Raw genomic sequence first — 13,978 nt, 5'->3', positions numbered from 1 at the left:
TTATATCTGGAAATAACTTCTTCAGTAATAAACCCAACACTCCAAAACAGAAAGTAATGATTTTAATCAAAATTTTGGAAAACATATGTACCTAAGTAAGAATTAATAGTTACCAAACTAAACCCTAATTTGATATTTGGATATATTAATAATCATCAAGATTATTTACCTTATCCTCTAAACATTATAAATGTTAAAATTTTTTCAAGTTTTTTATTCTATTCATTGAAAACTTGTTTTAGTCAAAATACAAATATTAAATAATTTGTATTAAATTTGTACTATCTATATAATCAGTTAGATGCATAAAAAAGTGCCACAAACTGAAGCTTTTTGACAGTTCTCTTTGAAAGCCTAAAGAGTGCCTAAAGAGTTAGATTTTATTTATAATAAAATACAATACAAATTGATGATTGAGATCAACTAACGGATGTCTGATTTTCAAAGGTTTTAATATAATTTTTAACTAAAAACTATCATTCTTATGTTTTAAATTTCATTTTTATTTTACTTTTTCATCTTATTTTGTATTGATTTTTAAAAGTGTGAATGTTGAATTTAGCTCAGTTCCCCTTTCTCTTAGTGCAGTGTCTGAAATCTGACACTGACACAGACTTGACTCCTAGATTCTGGATTTATGTTCGTCTGAAGATCCAAAAAAATGTTGGTGATGAAGAAGCTGAAAATTAACTCTTTACATCATTTCAACATCAGACACCCAGACTATACAATATCGTTTAGTGATGTAACAAAAAGGCATTTTAAATAATATTTTTATTAAATGAACTAGTAGAAAACAGGGCTAATCAGACTTCAGTTGATTTGATTTAGAAAATCCTGCAATCTACCTATTTTAAAGTCGGACCCAAAGGCTAATGCTTTAGACCACTTGGTAATAATACAGCACTCACAATATAATTTAATTGTAGATTTTCCAGTTTTCTGTTTACAAAAATAAATGTATTAATTTTTATGTGCCTAGCTACCAACAATAACAACAAATTGGTATCTGTGTCAAAAATAATTACTTTTGCTTAGATTTTCAGTTATTCAATAGCTGTTTCAACAATGGGACCGTCAGCTTTGTCTTCAGGTATTTGAGTTTGAATTCCAACAATATAAATATTAACTTTTTTATAGTAGTCTATTAAGTTCTTCTTTCTTTGTTGTCCAGTTCTCAGGGTAGCTGTTAAAAACAACAATGAAAGCCAATAAAAGAAAATCATATGTGAACAAATATTTTAAATCAATATATTGGCTTTTGAACACTAGTGTGACAGGGGATTTTGTAAGTGGAGTTGTGTTACATGTTTATGGGATAGAAGACAAGTTTATGGGATAACAAGAGAAAATTTGGAGAATACATTTTTAATGTAGTTTGGAAGTAAATCAATGATTGATTTGATCAGTTCAAGGTGTAAGTAATGCCTTACCAGCAAATGAATTTAACAAGTAAATGATTTCCATTTTATACTTTTTTTTTTTCTTTAAGAACAAATAAGTCAGAAAAGTGTCCAAAACACTACTCAACAATCAGCACAAGATAAATCACAATCAGCACAAGATCGATCACAATCAGCACAAGATGGATCACAACTGGCACAGACCTGACAACCATCCACAATCTTGAAGGTACAATCCATTAAAGGTTGGTTGCAGACCTTACAACGAAAGCACTCAGGATGGTACCTATCACCAAGAACAATAACGGAAACATCAGCGATTGGTTCCGAGCACAGTTTACACTTTGTACAGAACTGAGACTCATAGCATTCTTCACAAATTGGTCGGCCTTCACTCTCATAAAACCCCTTGTTGGAGAGCATCGCACCACAGTTGGCACAAACGAAACACTCCCGGTGCCACGGTTGGTCGAGCGCCATCACCACCACATCCCTGATCGGCTTCCCACACGCAGTGCACCTCTTGAGGAACAGTTTCGTATAGTCGACATCGCAGTACGGCTTGTTATCGTACACGTAATATCGCTGGGAGACAATTGGCTTGTTGCAGTGGGTACAGATAAAGTGCTTCTGGTGCCAGGTCTTGTTCATTGCCTGCACGATCACATCTTTGATCGGTTCCTTACAAGAGACACAGTCTGCACTTGTTGTTGATTTTGCTACATGTACAGAGCTCATTATATATAATAAACTTTGTTAAGCACCACAAAATGAATAAAACTGTAGTTTTTAATTTAAAATTTATACTCATACAAAATTTATTTTATTTTTTCCCGAAATTTCCTAAAACATATGATTTATGACAAAATATGTTGAAATTTGCATTTTAAATACTTTTGTTAGCTATTTCTATGGATAAACAACAATACTATACTATTTTAAACATCAAAACTTCAGTTTCTTTTTCTTATAGTATTCATATGGGAAAATCATATTTTATAATTTTGTTCATATTGAAAGGATGTAATTTTAATGACTATAGTATAGAAATACTTGATAATAACTACATTTCTTTTCAGAGAATATTTGGCAGCCATCTGCGAGAAATCTCGGATCTTTCCATTCCATATATGCATAAAATCCCAGATACAAGCCACCTAAAGTATTTAAAATTTGTATTTAATGGACAAGTTTTTAAATTTTAGTTTTTTCTTATAAACTAATGTATAACATACAATATAATAGATTTTATTTTAATTTAGTATAATTATTTTAACTAACCAAAATATTTTTTCAAAAGTTTTCTGTATATCACAAAGTTTTAGTTTGAAAACAAACACTAGTTCCATATTTACCTCACTATATTTCAATACGTTCATGAATAACTAAAATGTGAATAAAAAAGAGGAACCCAACATGAAGAAAAAACAAACATTTATAGCCTTTTCCAGCCAAGTGAACAAATTTTATTTCATAAACAAAAATACAGTAGACTCCCTCTAGTTCAGCCACCTTAGAACCAGACCCTTAGCCAGATTAAAAAATGGCAGGACTAACCGCCGGTATTTTTTAATAACCAATAGAATCAAATATGAACTCTAAGATGGTTTTAACAATCAAGTACAGCATAATCATCTAAACAGTAGTGTTGTTATACTGTCATGGTGTTCCAGTTACATAAAATATTAATACATCAGACAATAAGAATAAATATATAATAAATAAAAATCTTCATCCCAAACTTAAGAAATTAATGTTTGAAATACATCGACACACATCGTTGGCTCTTAAAACTGATATAAATGAAGCAAACAATACTAAAAGAAAACTGTTATTTTTTCTGCTCCTTCTTTTATACTGTTTTTTTAAAAGCCTAATCACGCCACTTTTTCATAAACATTATGTCAACAGCTAATAAGACAACCTGTTGCTCAATATAGGCTGTTGCACACTCCAGCACTCCCATTCCCTCTTTTGCTCAAAATTCCCTCTCTGTTTCCCTCTTCGATAACTTCATCTTTCTCTTCTAATTCTTTTTCTTAAGTCGTGACTGCTTCGACTAAGTCATTGTCATTGAGTATCTCTTTCCCAATTTTATCATCATTTTGAGAAACCCATTACACAACTACATTCTCTAGCAGATCTGTAGAATTGGGCAGGAGTAGTAGATCATTCAACATGGACTGGTAGTCGTCCAATTCAGAAAACATTTTTCTTCTGCTCTCTGGTTTCTTTCTTTGCTCATCTCTACGGTATCTTCTACTTTCGGCCAGACCTTTCTCCAGGACTGTGTAAATATAGATGATGGTATCTCATCATAAGACTTTGACACCATATAAATAATGATGTTAATGTTAAATGTCTTAAGGGTCTGAACAAGACGTGTGCTGCTGTCACCTTCCATTTCACCCAGGATTTCAGAAAGAACTTTATAATAATAATAATAATAATAAATTATTTCTCAAAACAACAAAATGTTACAAATCATTGCAGACCATTTGTAACATTGGCACAATACAATACATAAAAATAAAATAAAACAATTGCCAAGTCAGATCCTAAAACTTATAATTTCAATTACAATGCATAATATAATATAATTATGAGAAATAGACTCCTCAAGGCAACAGCCTGATTGAGGTCTTTACTGAATTTATTTTACAAATGCCTGGAGATCTATTTTCAATTACATATAGACTGAAAAATAATTTCTCCAAAACCAACAAAGTCTACTCATAAAAAAATACAACACTTTTCAAATTAAATAATTTGTCTTTCTTTTAAAGCCCATACAAATATTATAAAACCATTAAACAAAAATATTCTAGTTTCATGAATAAACACTACTGTGTCTATTTTACCCTACAACAAAACAAAAATCAACCTTAAACTTGATTTTATGTACATAAAAAATTAATAAGCAAACCTTTATATTTATATAAGTTTTAAATAATATATAAACAAAAAATAACGTATATCCATAATTCAAAGAAGATTTTACATTTTTTTAATCTGCCATAAACTTTAAAAACAAAAACTTTTTTACTGTAATTATCCTCAGAAAATATTTCGTCTATTATTTTTCAATTTCCAACAACCACTGTCTAATTTAGAGCTGAATTTATTAAAGAATTGACGTAGCGAATGCGATTAGGTAATTTTTAAATTATTCGTTGGCGCCACAAAAATTATAGCTTATAAAAGTAAAAAATGTGGTTTGAATGGCCTAGGTACACATACATCTGACGCATTGTCTTAATTTTGATCTGTAATCATTTAAATCTGTACTATTCCTGCTACGACGATTAATAAATCTTCAAGACTTTATAAAAATACGCATGTCTTACATGGTATGTATTTTTAAGTTGATACAATAAAGGAAAACTTTGGCGTTCAGTTATATTTCTTCGTAAAATTAGCCTAACGAAATGTTTTTGAATAATAAACAAAGGATTTTGTGTTAGTATTATGTCCCTGTCCCTCCCCAACTGAAATTCGCATATTTTCCATTCTACAATGAGCACCAGTGAAAAATATATCATTCTTAGTGTATCATTTATCACACATGTTTTGTAATAAAATAAAATAGTCTCAAAACATTATTTAATTTTTTCTTTAAATCTAATATATGTTTTTTTTTCCATGACAAAATCCTTATCTAAAATATTCCCAAAATATTTTAATACTGTCAGTAATTTTTTACTTTCAATACATTTATTAATACAATAGTACCACTCCTACTCACAAATGCCAATCAATACATTGTAGAATATCCTATTTGTTAAAATGATAACCTTCCCTAAATTAAAAAATTTAAATAATATTGTTATAGCGGTACTTAAATCATATTTTTTTTATGAAAACCACCACTGTAAAGCTTGAAAGATTCTAGGTTTCATATTACAACTCTACATCAGCCCATGATTCTCCCAAACGTAAGAGAAAGCAGTATCATCAGCGAAAGAAAGTTACTTTTTCCAACAAACTTGCGCTACATTAAATCATTAATATATATTAAAAAAATGAACTGCACCCCAAAAACAGAACCCCTGTGGAACTCCAACTTTAACTTCACGTAAATCGCTAAGCACTCCATTCAACTTTACACGCTGTGTTTCTTCTTAAAATATAACTTTTGAACCAGTTAAAAACAACTACCCCTAATTCCACACCTATATATTTTTGCAGTAATATATCATGATTCACCATATCAAATGTTTTAGTTATATCTAGGACAGCCGCTTACCTTTTTTTCCATATATTTATCCCCTCAGAGACCTCTCCCGCATAAATTTTAAAAGAGCCACACTGTATTTAAACCCTGCCTGAAACCAATTGAATTAGAACTACAAAAGTTATGTTTTTCTAAAAATGTAATTAACTGTTTTCTTTATAATCTTTTTCATTATCTTAGTGAAATGATGAAAGAAGGGATATTGGTCTATAATTACCAGCGGTTTAGTTTTGATTCTTTTTTTATGAATTGGGATTACCACAGCCTCCTAGCTCAATTTTTCTGATTGAAAACTTAAATATTATAATATACGTTAGTACTTAACCTAATTTTCTTGAATGTTTCTTAATAATTTGAGAACTAAAAATGCCATCAATCCCAGTGCTGTAAATGGTTTTTTTAAAGAGCTTCATCACAGTGAGTATTCCTGCTCCTAGAACCGGAACTTAAGAACATCGACTGCGTAATGTCACTTAAAAACATTTTATAGATGCACGTCATTTAAATGTATTTGTGTGCTTTGATTAGAAACAGATATTCAGCTATTGAGACAAAAAAATATTTATTAAATTCAGTACAACATATATTGGTCATTTTCACATTTATTATTATCTCCAAAATAATTGGAGTAAAAGTTTTATATTGCTGTCCCGTTACTTCATTTAAAATAATTCCATGTTTTCCTTTAGAATTGCCATTTATAATTTGGAAAAGATTACGAAAATAATTATTTTTTAATATTCTAATATCTTATTGCAGTGTTGTTCATATTTCCCTTAAAATGATTTTAGAATCAATTCATTGTAAGGTTCAACTTGTACTCTCCTTAAAATAACAAGTTTCATCGTTTTAAAAGCGCTTTACAACTTAATTTCATCAATCCATGGCTTTAATCTTTTTATTATTAAAATGTCTTTCCTCTAATTATTTTTTACTCTTACTTATTAAGTAATTAAGCATTAAATATAACTCATCGAATGCCATTGGAAGCATTTCCCTTTCATTTATAAAACATCAGACCACTCAAGCGATTACTTAATAAACTATCGCGAGTTGTGCATGAATCAATGCGATCAGTTGACCACTTTGCTTGACCTTGAACCAACTCAGCTCGCAGGCCAAACAGCTGATAAACAATGAATCCGTGGATATGACAGTCGATTCTTCAGCTTTCACTGTTATTTCTGTTTTTAACTCGGAACAAATACATGGACAATCACGTTTGTGATATGTCGGTAATTCGGTAGGTCTATTGTATTAATGATTCAAGACCATTAACCGCTAATATTGTTTTATATTCTCCTGTGATATTAATTATCGTCTAACAAGTTTATATTCATATCTCCCACAATTAATAGTTAGAGCTGATTTACATCTGTGGAGACAATAGGAGTTTTAAGAGTTCATTAATAAATGATTCGGGAGTCTGTTTGCTGTAACCTATATACATGAAGTATTTTTTTTTTTTTTTTTTTTTTTTTTTTTTTTTTAAAAAAAATATAAACCGAACATTTCAAATGATATTTCTAGAACATCAGCAGAGGTAAATTTAATATTTCCCAGGGTAATGTTACCAATGCTATTATGTACCAAAGACAGCCTACTCCTCCAGGACCTGAATTTTGTTCATCTTGTATGAAATATGAATTATAAATCTGGAAGGTGATATAAACACTGCATCCAAACTATTTATCTCCCAAATTTTCAGTAAAATAAAAAATTTTGGTTGATGATATAAAATTGACATTTCTGCTATAAAATATCAAAAGTTGCTCTTCAACTTCTAATGTTTTGATGAACTAAGCACAAATCCAGTATCCTTATCAATAGAATTTAATGTCCTTCATAATACTGCGAATGATCCGGCATTTCCAACAACTAAAATACACAAAAAAACCTATTTTTGATATCTATTAACCAAAATTTAGTCTACTTATACACTAACAAAACATAATACATAAATACACACAGACAGATTAAACACTTACAATACATCAAGATCTGCTTGCATTTTACAACAGTTTAATTTTTTTTAGCTGGTGCATTGGTTCCTCCTTCCCTTAGAAATATTTTTCCACTTCTTACCCACAACCATTTGTACTCTTTTTTTATCTTCACCTGCTCTTGCCGTAGCAAACAACCTCCTTCTGGCGGGGGAGAGAGGATTCATTAATAAATACTGATTGAGTCTGTCTGTAACCCTAATGCACTAGTTTGAGAGGACATTTTTCCCTTTTCTCTTTTTTGAAGTAAGTTTTCTACATCAATTCTCCGGACAAATTTAACAATAATACCAGAGTCCCCTCCTTTTGTGCCTTTCACCCAGAAAATGACAATTGTCAATCATTTGATCTTGTAATGTCCCATGGCCTAAGAGCTTGGCCAATCATTTTTAACCTTAGGTTAAAACATCCTCAATCACTAGGACTATAGGTACTTGTCCCATGGAATTCTAAGCAGTTTTTTTTTTTTTTTTTTTTTTTTTTTTTTTTTATTTTATTTTTTTTTTTTTTTTTTTTTTTTTTTTTTATTTTTTTTTTTAGTTTTTTTTTTTTTTTTTTTTTTTTTTTTTTTTTTATTTTTTTTTTTTTTTTTTTTTTTTTTTTTTTTTTTTTATTTTTTTTTTGTTTTTATTTTTTATCTTTTTTTTTATTTTTTTTTTTTTTTTATTTTTTTTTTTTTTTTTTTTTTTTTTTTTTTCTTTTTTTTTTTTTTTTTTTTTTTTTTTTTTTTTTTTTTTTTTTTTTTTTTTTTTTTTTTTATTTTTTTTATTTTGTTTTTTTTTTTTTTTTTTTTTTTTTTTTTTTATTTTTTTTTTTTTTATTTTTTTTTTTTTTTTATTTTTTTTTCTGGAAATACTGCTCCAAATCGATCTAATATCTACTCTCTAAACATAACCTTTTTCTTTTAATTGTTTGTTTTCAGTTACAAGAAGTGCATCCTATTATCTTCAGTATTCATCCATTTATCAAAGTAGTTTTGTTTTAAGGCATTAGTTTTAACCATCTAATTTAACTGTTTAAGGACTCATAGGAGATATTAAATTCTTTGATTGTGTTTTTTTTTGCTCACTTTTAAATCTTCATTGCTGTTAATACATCCTGTAATGAAAGCTTTCCATCGTTAGCTCTAGACTCTAACCGCAAACTGGTCCTCCTATTGGCAGCACAAGGATCACATCTCACATACTGCTTCCTTCATTTTGGAAATATTCTATGTCTAACCCTATACCTTACTATAGTTTTGACACAGGAAAACGGGCAAAATGAAAATCACTTTTACAATCAAAGCAGGAGATCTTCTACCTACAGCCCAAAGGTTTGATGATACCACCACAGACGGCCATTTTTTCAGTTTATGTTGACAATAGTACATACTATAAAAACACTTTCTTAATGATAACTACAAAAACACACAGATTATACACAATTATAGCCTTCAGTACACAATATAGAATCACGATCTAAACATTTATAGGGTGATTCTATTACACTAAATTAATAGATTTATGGAGGAACCAACTCATAAAACGTCTGCACTGATTCAAAGCCACTGCCATCATGCAGTACCGGTCCTCCACGGTATTCATAGGTGCATTATAAAGTACAAGAAGTGCTTTAATGGGTAACTTCTAAGATATCAAGTGTTCTTTAACTCTTTGAACGAATTCAGCCATAAACCACTTTTTGAACAAATATGTGTCCATCCAGGCAGACTTTTGAGCTCTGTAGTATACTGGAAGAGAAGACATATTTAAGTTTCTTAAATACTCTGGGTTTGTCTGACTTCCCTATGACAAATGGAGTTAACTTGTGTGAACTGGTTGAGTTGGAGCATAACGCAACAGTGATTCTCTTTTTATTAAAATTCTGGCGCTGAAGATTCTTGAGCCAAAGTAATGGTTTTCGGAGGCAAAAGTTTGTAGTTTAAATCCGTCTTGTCAATATTGTAAACTTGTTCAGGGCTCAGTTTTCACAAGAAATTAGGAGACTGTTGATGAGAGCAACCCCCCTACACTCCTAGGAAATGTATTCCACGGCATTTTTTCCATCATGTCAGCCAACCATCACTAGCTGAAAATTTTCCTTTTTCACAAAGTTTTGTGTGAAGAATAATTGTCTTTCCTTTTAAACAGATTCATTTATTGGAGTTCCTCTTCTACGCCCCTGCATAAACCACAGCTACAATGCATCATCAACCAGTTTGTGTTTTTTTTGTTTTTTTAAGGTAGATCTAGTAGTCAGAACTGTTTCAATTTGCATACAAATGCCTAAAAGGATTGTCTGTTATGACGCCAGTCATTAACAGTACTTTTAAGTACATTGAACTCCCTACAAATGCTTTGCACTGATTCACCTATATCTAGGCACTGTAAAATATTAAGTCTATCCTGCATTTTCACCGGTTTGTATTTACGTTTACAACTCATTTTTTAAAACGTGTTTTCCTGCAGACACTTAACACAGTTAAACACAGTTAAAAACATATTAAATGTAACAATGAAATCAATCCTCAACTGAGATGATTAATTTACGTTTTGTCCGGAAATGTAATACACAAGTTGATTCCTGTTAATTTCTGCTGTGGGAAACTATCCCACGGCCACGGGTGGTTTATTATTTCCAAGAAGATGACCAATTTATTCAGCAGCTAAACCAACCGGGGCCAAACTAGAGAGAGTCTACTGTAAAAAAAATTAAAAATGAAATCATTCTTTCACTTAAAACTACACATCTGTGTGTAGAAAAAGGACAATCTTCAACAAGCAAGAAGTGCATAAATCACAAATTGAAGATTAGAACACTAAAAAAGTATAAACTGTCACTATCCAACTGACAAAAAATAATCACGATTTATAATATTAATTCTATTAAGTGATATTTTTACAGCAAAAAAGCACGCACATGTTTTTAAATATTACACATACCAAAAATCCTACCACTACCAATGTAGGAAATTTCCCTATGAAGACAAAAATGTACAATGTTGTAAAATTTATGTTTTTTAAGCTTTATTTGAACATTTGAAATTTTGTTCTACTTGTGGTAGTTATCTAACACTTTGATACGCTCTTACTTTTTTGGTCATCAAGTGGTTTATACACATATATATTTTTACTATAACAAATCCTAGATATAAAATACAGTACTTGGTATTTATTTTTTTTTTTTTTTATTTTAAGAGCGTTTGAAAATATTTACCTCCACCTGAATTCAACAAAATCATTGACATCACTTTGTAAAATAATATTGCTCAGTATACATTAATTAATCATTTCTAAAAATTTTAATACTATTTATTAAATTATATAACCACAAAATGAAAAAGAAACAAACATTAAAAAGACTTTAAATAACAAAATGTACTCTTACGTATCTAAGTGACAACACACTACGCATATGTGCTTTCCTGGAAACAACAGCTGATGAAAATGATGAAATCAAAATCAAATCAAATCAAAATGAAAATGTCTTTATTACATGAACATTAAGTACAGTAATTTGTCAAAATATAATACATAATGCAAAGTTAGATAATTACAGTTTAATAGTGTCATCATTGTGAGTTTAGGAGGTTTATGCTTCAATTTTTAAAATCACGTGGTTCCAGTGTTAGCAGATTCCAGGAACTCTTCAGTGGTGTATACAGGTCTCTTCAGCAAAAACTCTCGAAGTAGGTTCTTTAGTCTGTTTCCTGTCAGGCTGCGGAGGTAGTCTGGTAGAAGGTTTTTAAATTTCCGGCCAATGTATGAAGGTTTCTTCTCGTATAAAGCTGTTCTGTGTTGAGGTAGGGTGAGCCTTGAGGCATGGCGTGTGGGGTAATTATGGAGGTCCATGTGAGTCTGCAGATGTAGTTTATCTACGTGCAAGATGGCTTCATAAATGTAAAGTGCAGGTACTGTAAGTATGCCTAGGGTCTGGTAGGCCTGTCGGCAAGTTTGTAGTGGCTCAAGGTTTGCAAGGGTCCTAACTGCCTTCTTTTGGAGTACCAGAACTCTCTTGAGGTTTCCTTGGGAGGTTCCCCAGACTATAAGGCCATACCTAATGTGAGACTCTATTAGTGCATAGTAGGCTATTTTTGCTGCTTCCAGAGAGCCTACCCATTTAATACGTTTAACAACGTAGATGCCTGTACTAATTTTATTGCATATTTTGTTTACATGATCTGCCCATGTGAGTCTGCTATCGAGAGTTACTCCCAAAAACTTGATCTGGTTAGCCACTGATATATTGGGAATGCTTGCTGGTACCTCTTTCTTCCTGCTAAAGTGTACCTGTGTAGTTTTGTCAGGGTTTATTGCTAAGTCATTTAATTTACTGTAGGTTATGGCGCTTTCTAATGATGTGATAGAGTTACTGTACAATTGTTCAGCTGTGTCATTTCTTAGAAGAAGAGTGGTATCATCTGCGTACATTATGCAGCTCGTACTTTCATTTTGAATTAGAGCTGGGAAAGTCGTTAGTCAGCAGAATAAACAAAATGGGTCCCAACACAGATCCCTGTGGGACTCCTCTAGTAATTGGTTGAGGACAAGATCTGAACATGCTAGTGACGCCAGATGTAGTATGCTGAATCTCCACAATTTGGGATCTCCCTTTGAGATAACTATCAAACCACTTGTTTTCCAGACCTGTTACTTCCAAAGCTGCAAGTTTTTTAGAGATGAGGCTGTGTCCTAAGCAATCAAAGGCTTTACTGTAGTCTAGGAATAAGGCAGTGACAAATTGTCCCTCCTCTATGCTGTCAATTATAGATTCGACCAGACTTATGATGGCAGATAAAGTAGATTTTCCCTTCTGGAAGCCATGCTGGCAGTCAGTAATTAAGTCCTGTTGTGTAAGATGTGTCATTAGTCTCTTCAATACTATTTTTTCAATAATTTTTGAAAACGTTGATATTAAGGAAATGGGTCTATAGTTTTTTGGGTCAGTTTTTGGTCCTTTTTTGTGCTGGGGATAGACCTTGGAGACTTTAAGCTTTGTTGGGAATTGGCCCAGGGAAAATGATTTATTTATAATTGATGTAAGAGGATGAATCAATTCCACTGCGCAATGCTTTACAACTTTTGATGAGTATTCGTCTGTACCACTCGATGATTTGTTTTTTAGGTTGTGTATTACTTGACTTACTTCTTCCCATGTTGTGGCGGTCAGATCAAATGGTTGTATTAAAGGGTGGTTTAAGAGGTTTAGGTCCTCTTCTAATCTGCTGTCTCCTGGCTGTTGGTTGTTTTGCTGTAATGTCACTTCTGCTATCTGAGTAAAGAAAGTGTTTAGTTGTTCAGCTACCTGAAGAGGATTGTCTACCACTGCATCGTCAATGTTTAGCTTAGGACACGTTTTGCTAAGTTGTTTGGCATTGGTCTCTGTATGTATTATGTCCCATACAGCTTTGGATTTGTTGTCAGATGTCATTATTTTCTGTGTATTTGCATTTTGTTGCAACATCCTTAGTTTTCTGTCGTACTTCTTTTTTATGTTTACCATAGTTTCTTTACTTTGTGCCCTTCCGGTAATTTCATAGGTGTTTGAGGCTCTTAAGTAGGCAGCTTTTATCTCAGCTGATTCTTGGTCATAGTAGTGAATTGGTTTACTCTTAGTTTTATTTTTGTTCTTCTTGTGAGGGCAGGAGATGTCAAGGGCAGTTTGCAGCACTCCTTCGAATATGTTATATGCTGTTTCCGCATCTTCAGCATTATAGATAGTATCCCAGTTTTTTATAGAAAGCAGTGACTTGAGCTGGTCAAGGTTTCTCCTTCCCATTTGTCGCCGAAGAGTTTGTGTGTTGTCGTCATTTTTACAAAAGTCCAGGCTACATATTTGGGCGGTATGATCCGATAGTCCAGTTTGTAAAATTGTAGCACTAAGGTCATGTTCTGGAATATTAGTGCATATACAGTCAATTGAAGTGCTTGTGTCAACTGTAATGCGAGTTGGTGGCAAAGGGAGCCTTCTTATGTTGTGTGTTGCCAATTCGTTGTCAAACATCAGGCTGTCCGGGTTGTTGGGTTTTAATCTGTCAATGTTTATGTCTCCTGTCAGAATAAACTACCTATTATGTGCTTGACTATTGTCCAGAATGTTTGACAGGATGTCCAAGCTATTTTGAATGTTTACCCCAGGAGGGCGGTATACGCAAGGAGAAAGAGATGCTTCCTTTTGATTATAATATGTGCCATTGCAGCCTCGAATAGGTTTTCTTCGCAGTGGTTACTCATGTCTATGGCCTCTATATTGTTTATTAAGTTGTCTCTACAATAAATAGCAACCCCCCCCAGTCTATGTTCTTTTCTGCAGTATTCAGATACGAGAGAGTATCCTAGAAGTTTTGTGGTTTCAAT

The 13,978-nt window shown here is 31.9% G+C and overlaps 2 protein-coding genes across 4 annotated transcripts in view; both read right to left on the bottom strand.

The window, feature by feature from the left end:
* Positions 1-13,978, bottom strand: part of LOC124362361 (brefeldin A-inhibited guanine nucleotide-exchange protein 3) — a 105,497-nt gene that overhangs the window by 64,677 nt on the left and 26,842 nt on the right. The gene's annotated exons all lie outside the window — the stretch shown is intronic.
* LOC124362363 (paxillin-like) lies at positions 1,405-2,341 on the bottom strand. The gene has a single exon (XM_046816799.1). It carries the CDS (start codon positions 2,139-2,141, stop codon positions 1,527-1,529), a length of 615 nt encoding a protein of 204 aa, XP_046672755.1. The 5' UTR covers positions 2,142-2,341; the 3' UTR covers positions 1,405-1,526.

This window comes from Homalodisca vitripennis, chromosome 5 (genome assembly GCF_021130785.1).
Source record: "Homalodisca vitripennis isolate AUS2020 chromosome 5, UT_GWSS_2.1, whole genome shotgun sequence".
NCBI lineage: Eukaryota > Metazoa > Arthropoda > Insecta > Hemiptera > Cicadellidae > Homalodisca > Homalodisca vitripennis.
Note: the sequence above shows the minus strand (reverse complement) of the source record. Positions and strands in the feature narration are given on the sequence as shown.

Coding starts and splice junctions, on each gene's coding strand:
- LOC124362363 (XM_046816799.1), bottom strand. CDS start 2,141: ATGAGCTCTGTACATGTAGCAAAATCAACAACAAGTGCAGACTGTGTC.